A 9,493-nucleotide genomic window follows, 5' to 3' on the forward strand; every position below is an offset into this window, starting at 1 on the left:
GATACAGGTTCTACATTTATAAACATGCTATATAATGGATCCATATTGCTACTGTTGTGAGAAAAGAATCAAATCTAAATGGAAGAAAACATTAGAGAGGAAAAATATGGTATAATACATATGCCAAGTTTTAATAACTGAAGATAATAAGCTTTGATCTTCATTTAATCTACACAGTATTTTCTCTGGATATGGATTGTATTTTGCATCACAAGTCATAAAAAGTATCTTTGATTATTGTGCTGCTGAAATGAACAAGTCCACCACAGTTAATCATCACCCCATATTGTTGCTAGTGTGTATATTATTCTAGTTCTGCTCATTTCACTCATCATTAATTCATTGTAGTCTTTCCAGAATTTTCTGAAGTCCCATATCTCATGATTTCTTATGGAACTATAGTGTTCCATCACAGTCATATATCATGTAATTTATTCAACCATTCCCCTCCTGATGGACCTCTCCACAATTTACACTTGTTTGATACCACAAACAGAGCTCCTATGAATATTTTAGTACATTTGGCATTTTTACCCTTTTTAATGATTTCTTCAGATTATAAATCCAGTAGTAGTATTATTACTGGATCAAAAGGTATGAGTTTTATTGCCTTTTGGGCATTATTCCAGATGGTTCTCCACAAAGTCTGGATCAGTTCACAACTGCACCAACATCCCCTCCAAAATCAATTATTTTTCTTTCTAGTCCTTTTGACCAATAATGTGAATGGAACCTAAGATTTGTTTTAATTTACATTTTTCTAATCAATAATGATAAAGAGTAATTTTGAAACGAATATAGATAGTTTTGATTTCTTTGTCTGAGAATTGTCATTCCTTACCCTTTGGCCATTTATCAATTCAGAGAATTAGTTTTTATTAAATAAAATTTCACTCAGTTTTCTTTTAATAACCCTATGTTATGGATATCAGATTAAATGTGATTCACCATTTCTAGGGAATTTGGATCAAAAGTTTTGGACCAATATTACCAATTGAAACAAGATGGAAAATGTTCTTGGTCAGGAAGCAAGTAATCATATCATTAGAATTTGTGAAAACTTCTAAGAAAGGTCATGGATAAAGCTTTCATTTTAAGAAATTAAAATAATGTGAGTCTCTTTTAAGAAATCTTTCTGAACTAGATACAAATTCAAATTCTTCTCTGAAATTTCACATAGAGTTATCCCTCTGTCCACTTTTTCTATATTCTTGTCTCCAAGGCAATGTTCAATAGTGCTTGATTTTTTTCATTTTGGATGTTACCTTTCCCTATGGTCTTATTTTGGGGAAGCAGTTGGTTTGGAGACCTTTGGTTTAGAGAACCCTAGAGTCCTTGGTTCCTGGAATTAGATACTCTAGGGAATAACTCAGTGAACCAAACATTAAGGAACAGTGCATTGTCTCTGGATTCAGCAGCTCCGTCCTTGGGACTGGATCTGGCCTGTCCTTACACAATCTGACAATCTGAGTTATCCCAACAGGACTAGAAAAGCCAGAGGCTCTTTCTCTGGGTAAACAGCTGACTACCTACTTTATATTTCAATCATTCCCCCTCAGCATCTACCCATCACCCAAATCATGAACCATTAAGATTGCTGTATTCTTTTGTGGGTTCTTTACAAGCCAACTTTGACATTATTGTGTCTTATCTCTCCTAACTTTGCCTTTACCAGCTTAATTTGTGAACATACTAGTAACAATCAAAAGTTCTACTTGGAACGTCAAAAGTTAACAGGAATCAAATATTCTCTATGGAACTTGACAGCTAGATTTCTTCAAACAAATTTAAACAATTGGGCCCCTGCTTTATTCTGCATATTGGCTTTCATTTTTCTTTCGTTATTATATTAATTTCTTCATTGTTGGTATTTTTTCTGGCTCAATATATGTCTCCAGAGGTTAGGAACAGCAACCAGCCTGAATGTCTCATGACTATTGACTCAATGACTTGTCAACTTTGATTATTGAGTGCTTTGGAAAAAAAAAAAACTTTAGTGATACTTTTATAGAAATTTCTTTTATTATTTATTGGAACTAGTTTTAATAGTTGTTAGATTGTATTTCTTCTTTTGGAACAGTTTATTTATATATTTTTGACAACTTACCAATTAAGGAATCTGTCCTCTTCTTGTTGAAATATGTTCTCTAATAATCCTGGCAATTTGCAACAAATATACTTTCCCTGCAAATATTGTACTGATTTGCTTTATTTAGTTAAAATTGTTCACTTTCTTTCTTAGTTTTGTCTCTTTATTTTGGTTGGAAAAATTGCTGTTTGTCCTTCATTCTTTTTTTTTTTAGGTTGTTTTTTTTTTTTTTAGCAAGGCAAGGCAGTTAAGTGGTTTGCCCAAGGCCACAAAGCTAGGTAATTATTATGTGTCTGAGGCCAGATTTGAACTCAGGTACTCCTGACTCCAGGGCCGGTGCTCTATCCACTGCACCACCTAACCGCCCCTTGTCCTTCATTCTTGTAGAAGACGAGGAGACATCATGGAGGTGATGCTATGATAAATACCTGAATTGCTTTTGAGTGAGGGAGACACTGAATTAAGTCGCCTGTCTCACTTTTTCCTCTAGAGCCACCTGGGTCCAGTGATCAGATATGAATCAGGACAACTTCCGATGGGAATATTCTGTGATTGTTGGAAGAAGAATCACAGATAGATACTTTTGCTCATTTCAGTTTTCAAAATTATACACCAATAAACCAAAAAAAGTTATTTTCTTTTCTGAAATCATCAGGAGATAATTTCAGAATTATTAACCGATCTGAAAGTCATAATAAAAAAGCATGCATTTTTTATGCCATTCCATGTTCTTTCAAACTTGCTTCTAAATAGAAAATATAGGGTTGAATGAGTATCCTTTCTTTTAAGAAATTTTTAGGGAGACTTCACCAAAGGTCTTTAGTTGTCTCAGGTTCTGAGGGACTAAGGGTCTCCCCCTTTGTGTGGACACAATTCAGTTTACTTGGCTTAGGCTTGTATAAAAGAAAATTTTAAGCTAAATATTTCTGAATTTAATTGAATTGATACCTGCTTTAAACAAAGATGGTGTATTTTCAAATTCGGACTTCAGTTATTTTCCTTCACCTTTATGACCTCAGCATCTTTAGATTAAAAATGTTCTTTAAAACAGTATTTTATAAAACAAATACACTTTTTCAGTAATATCTTTCCCTCAGTCTAATCTTTTCCTATGTTCTATTACAGCATGAGAGCTAAAAGTAATTTTAAAGGACATATCATCTAGGACCATCATTTTTATAAAAAATAGTTTGGAATTTATGTGGTAATATCACATAGAAAGTACATAGCAGGTGAAAACTAAAAATTTCTCCTCGTGATTTAGGTATTCCTCTACCAGGTCTTATGAATCTAAGAATTACCTGTCTTTTCACACTATTTTCTGTTAATCTTTTTATGCATTAAAAAAGAATATTCTACTCTCAGGCTTTGATTAGGTCTGAAATGATGAAAGAGGAAAATATCATCTCTTTATAATTTTTCTATTAAGACAAAATGATATGAAACATTTACTTTCTCACATAAAAAGGAAATTCATTTTGCAATATTTTTTGCACTCTTGAATTTTTCTTAGGAGACATTCATATCAGACCAAGTTGCCTTCTCTAATCATTTTGGATATACAAACTACAGCAATAAAAGTAAAAAAATAAATAAATAAACCCAAAGAAATGAACATAAGTATTAAGAAAACAAAACTATTTCTCTTTGGAAATGAAATAATATTGTGTAGATAGAACATCCTAGAAAACCAACTAAAAATTAGCTTATTTCAACTAGCAAAGTTGTAGGATATAAAATAAGCCATATGCATATGAATATTGATGCAAAATGTTTATATATACTGCTAGTAAGTACATTAAAAAAATCACTTCCCAAAAATTCTAGATCATGGTTGTGTGGAAGTTATACTTTGATTGTGAACTGGGTCAATATCAGGAAAAATGATAAGTAAAATTCTCTATATCAACAAGAAAAAATTTAAAAAAATTATACGATCTTATCAATCAATTAAGAAAAAATATTTTGATAAAATGCTTCACCTATATTTGTTAAAAAAAGACTTGAAAACAGGAATATATTGAAGTTTTTTGAAGATATGTTGTGTTTAAAAACAAGTAAATATAATGTGTAGCAAGAATAAACTATGTCTTTCTATTCATATCAAAGGTGAAACAAGGATGTCCATTATTACTATTACTATTATTGAATATTTTATTAAAATTCATAGTATTATCTTGAATCATGAGAATTTACTCATAGTTTTTGGAAATCCTGCTGATTTTTTATCAACACTTTTTTTTGCAAGGCAAACGGGGTTAAGTGGCTTGCCCAAGGCCACATAGCTAGATAATTATTAAGTATCTGAGGCCAGATTTGAACTCAGGTACTCCTGACTCCACTTTGCCATCTAGCAACCACAATCAACAATATTTTTAAGGGAAATTTCTTTATATTTTTATTGCTCTCCTTTTGTTCTACTTAGATTAGGTAACAAAACTGTACTTAATTAACAAAAAGCAGTTTAGTAGAATTTCTTTTGTAATTTTTTTTCAGGTAGTATGCTTAATACTGGCATTAACATCTTTAAATCATTGTAAGAAGTTACTTGTAAACATCTCTTTTTTTAAGGAATTTATTTGGGAATAAGGAGAAAGAATAGACTAAAATGACATAGGGAAGATTAGGATTCAGGGAAACATAGCAACTATGGGGGAAAGATATTGAAGCAATTTCTCTGATGGACCTATGATGAAGAATGCTATCCATCCCAAAGACAGAGCTGATGGAATCACAATACAGACTGAAGCACATGTTTCTTTGTTTTTTCTCTCACTTTACTTTTCTTGAAGTTTCTCTTTTTTTTGTGGTAGGGGTATTATGTTTAATTTTACAATATGATTCTTCTAGAAATGTTAAAAAGTAAAAAGTTTTAAAATGCATTTATTGTTCAATGTATTTTTCTAACAATGTGATGTTTAAGTATGCTATTATTTTTTAATTAAATTAGTAAATTTATATTTTTGAGAAAATTCATCAATTTCATTTAAATTGGATAAAATACTTCCTGTTCATTGTTTTAATTTCATTTTCATTTTTGGTATTCCACTTTTTTCATTTTTCTTTGATTTTCTTCTTTCCTTTCTTAAAGTAAATTAATGATTTTTTCTCTAGTTGCTTTTAATTGTATGCACAATACATGTTTTTTTGCTCTTTTATTAATATATGAATTTATAGGTTCTTTGATGTTCTATTTTGGCTCAATCCAACAAATTGTTATGTATTGTATTATGATGATATTAACTTAATTGAAATTTTCATTTTCTATAATTTGTTCACCCTTCATTCTTGAGGAATAGATTGAGTTTACAAGTAATTTCAATATATTAATTCATAAAACTTTATTGAATACAATTTTATTGTATTATGGTCCAAAATGCATGTATTTATTATCTTTGTTTTTCTTCAAATCTGGTGATGTTTTATTTCATAATAATTAACCATTTTTTGTGGCTTTATCTTGAACAACTGATGAAAAGATATAATTCTTAATCTATTCTCACCACATGTCTAGCATACCAAAATTTTCAAAAATTATTTTTTTAAATTATTTTTATATGAAAAGAATCAAAACAAAGCCTCAAAGAAAATAAATGCAAATTGAGCACAAATCCTGTAAGAATAAGAAAGATATGAGTGTTAAGTGAAACAATTAGGGGAAAAGTAAGAAAATTATGAAAATTAATAGCTTGATAAAAGAGGTTGAAAAATATTGAAGAAAGCAACCCTTTACAACAGAAGTAGATTATTGGTACATGAAGTAAAAAAAAATATCTCTAGGAATTCAAAATAATCAGATAGAATAGACTAAGTAGAAAAAATGTTAAAACTCATTAAAAATAATTCCTTAATAATTATAACTGAGAAATAATGTAAAACATTTTTAAAATGTGAAATAAGCATTGGAAAAGCTACACACCTTGAAACAACTTAACATGATATAATTTCAGAATCATCAAAAGTCAAAATAAAAAAAAAAGAACTAAGACATCAGAGATCAATAGATTTTAATGAAAGACTGCTCTACTGTTTTAGTTCCAGGGGATAAAACTGAAATCACAAGTATATTACAATAATTGAAGCAAATGTGAGCAAATAATTTGCTATGACTCCATAACTAAATGTATCAATGGTTGAATCTAACTTCAATTTTTATAATGCTTATATAAGACTTCTACCACAAGATAATCCAATTATTTCTGTTTGTTTTCATGGCAGATTAATTTGTAGAAATATTTTATTGGCAGTATGTGATGGAAAAAAGATAGATAACTACATTATGAAAAAAATTCATGTAACATGTCTTTCAGAATTTTCTATTAGGTTAAAGCAAAGATTAGCATATTCAAATCAAAAAATGCAAATGAATGGAGAAGAAAGTTTTGATAGTGTTGTTAAAAGCAATAAATTGCCTAGTACTGAAATAAGCTAGGTTTCTAGTTCTTAGAGTTTAGCTATTTTCTCAATTTGATACTCTACTATATTCTTTCTCAATCACCACTTTCTCTCTGTCTTATATTCATCAAGCCAAAAATTTAGAGGTCTAATTGGCATAAACCTAGAATTTCAATAATCTAAATAATTTATGTCATTAGTGACAAAACAAATATAAAGAAAATTTAAAACATTTTCCCAAATAGCATGAGAAATTAAAGGAAGGTTTCAACTTGACATTCAACATTCTCGCCATTATAGCAAAAAAGTTCTTGGCCTTCATACCTTTTATTAAAATTAAGAGGCAAAATAAGGTCCTTGTATAAATGACTTTCTTTTAGTATTTTGAAATAATGATAAAACCAAGGCAAGTTTCACTTTAGAAATTGTTCATGTAAAACTAAATAACATTTTCAAAGGCAGAATATAAAATACATTGGATTATAATGTGAAAGGATATTCTATTGTAATAGTTATGCAAATATTGTTAAAAATTCAAGAATCCCTCAAAATTACTCCTGAATATTGATTTTTTTATTACATATCTCAGTTTCAATTCTTCCAGTTTGGGAAAATAGCATTAAAACAGAAAAAAACATATGTTTGAACAAATTATTTGTCAATTATTGTCACTCAGGTTTTCCAAAGCTTCTTCATGGCATTTTTAACTTCTGCATTCCTTAAGGTATAGATCAAAGGATTGAGTAAGGGTGTTATGATGGTGTAAAAAACAGACACCAGCTTATCAAGAGGGAAGGTAGTTGGGGGTCGGGCATACATGAATATACAAGGACCAAAGAATATGATGACAACAATGATGTGGGAACTACAGGTGGAGAGGGCTTTGCGCTTTCCCTCTGCACTGTAATTTCTCAGGGAGTACAGAATAATTGAGTAGGAGATCATGAGCAAAATAAAGCTTACTGTACATATGGCTCCACTATTGAAAACTATTAAGAGGTTTATGACATATGTGTCCATGCATCCTAATCTCATCAAGGGTTGCAAGTCACAGAAATAATGGTCAATAACATTGGGACCACAGAAGGGCACAGTTAAGATAAGTATTGTCTGGATTATAGAATGCAGAAATGCCCCTCCCCATCCCAATAGAATCAGAATCCTACACACTCTCTGGTTCATAATGGCAGGATAATGTAGGGGCTTGCAGATGGCCACACAGCGGTCAAAGGCCAATAAAATGAGAACCAATATCTCCATGCAGCTAAAAAAATGCATGGTAAATAACTGAGTAATACACTCATCAAAGGAAATGGTGCTCTTTTCAGAGATGCTGTCCACAATCAATTTAGGAGCTGTGGTGGTAGAGAAACAAGAATCTGCAATGGATAAATGGGTTAAGAAAAAGTACATAGGGGAAGCAAGAGAAGGACTGGTCTGAATTGTCAAAACAATTAATAGGTTCCCCAATATTGTGGCAATGTACAAACACAAGAAAATGGCAAATACTATTTTATGCATCTCTGGGTCCTGAGTCAATCCAAGCAGAATGAATTCAGTCACATTGTTTCTCATCTCTAAGACTTGTGGAAAGCACACAGGTGAGAACTAGGCAAAATAGCAAAGGAATAAAGAAGAATTAATATAGAGAACAATTTGAGAAATTGACAAAACAGAAACACTGCATCACTCTTTATAATTAACCTTCAGTTATTTCAATTTTAAAAGCCTAAAATAGAAAAGTTTAAAGTATAAAGCACTGCCATAATCTGTTCCATTCCATCTAACACATTTCTTTCCCATGGTATGTGTCTATATGTGAGAAAGAAAGAAATATTGCCAATCATTTCTCTGTGCAGTGACTCATGTAGGTCATCATGGGTCACACTTCCAGGAAGACATAGATGAATAATCATGGGCAGGTTGAAATTAATTCTATTGAATAGAATTAAAAGTTAAAAGATACATTTAATAATTTTATCTCACTATTATATTTAATATGTGTTTGTTATTCAAAAGTCAAAATCTAACTATGACTCTCTACTTTTCTAGAAATAATACTATGGTGTATAATTGCTACAATATCCCAACATACATACTAATCTGCAAAATATAGACCTAGGTTGCTCTGATTCACTTGTTCCTTTTAAAGAATCTCAAAGAGAATTCATGAAATGTCTTTGTTCACTCTTACATGAAAAGGAATACCCTTAACATCTTCTCTTATAAATAATTATCCAGACTCCAATTTAAAATAAACTATAACAAATAAAACTTCTTTGCATTTCTATTCTACTTTGAAAAGTATAAAATATTTAAAAGTTGTTTTCCTGATATGAAGCTTATATTTTCTTTTCAGTAAATTACCAAAAAAGTTTCAAATTCTGTCTGCGAAATCAAACATAAAATGTCAGATTTTTGTCATGTGACTGACAACCCTAAAGATAATTGATAATGGATTTCCCATTCCCTTTGTTTTCTGTTTTCTATGGGTTTTTGTTTAAAACTTTACTTTCTTGAATTTCCTGCTCTGAATATGCTGAGTCATCAGTGTCCTTCTCTAAAATTGTAACAAAGACTTAGAACAGTAATCCATATATGAACCAATAAGGGACAAATTCACCTCTCTTGGTCTGAACAACAAAACTCAAATAAAGTCCAAGTTCCCATTAAAATTTGTGATGCTATCTCAGATGCTGACTCTTATTTAATAGGTAGTTTAATACATCATTGATTAAGGTAGAAAAATGAAAGTTTATTGCTATTGATCACCTCCTTTGGAAGAGAATGAAATTAAAATCTGGTGAAACAGATTTCTTTGCCCAAAATCAGCCAGATAATATTTACTCTTTGGTCACCTTATCAGATTCACATTTATTATTGAATAATTATATATTCTTTATCTTCTATCATACTATTGAATTGTTCAATCAAAATATAGGACATTAAATGCATATGAATTAGATGATATGTTGTCAGAAGCAATAATAGCAGCCTGTAAAAGTTGAT

General features: G+C 30.5%; 1 protein-coding gene across 1 annotated transcript; it reads right to left on the reverse strand.

The window, feature by feature from the left end:
• Positions 1-7,156: 7,156 nt before the first annotated feature.
• Positions 7,157-8,059, reverse strand: LOC141519660 (olfactory receptor 4C11-like). The gene has a single exon (XM_074231837.1). It carries the CDS (start codon positions 8,057-8,059, stop codon positions 7,157-7,159), a length of 903 nt encoding a protein of 300 aa, XP_074087938.1.
• Between the last annotated feature and the right edge of the window lie 1,434 nt (positions 8,060-9,493).

This window comes from Macrotis lagotis, chromosome 3 (assembly GCF_037893015.1).
Source record: "Macrotis lagotis isolate mMagLag1 chromosome 3, bilby.v1.9.chrom.fasta, whole genome shotgun sequence".
Taxonomy (NCBI): domain Eukaryota; kingdom Metazoa; phylum Chordata; class Mammalia; order Peramelemorphia; family Peramelidae; genus Macrotis; species Macrotis lagotis.

Coding starts and splice junctions, on each gene's coding strand:
- LOC141519660 (XM_074231837.1), bottom strand. CDS start 8,059: ATGAGAAACAATGTGACTGAATTCATTCTGCTTGGATTGACTCAGGAC.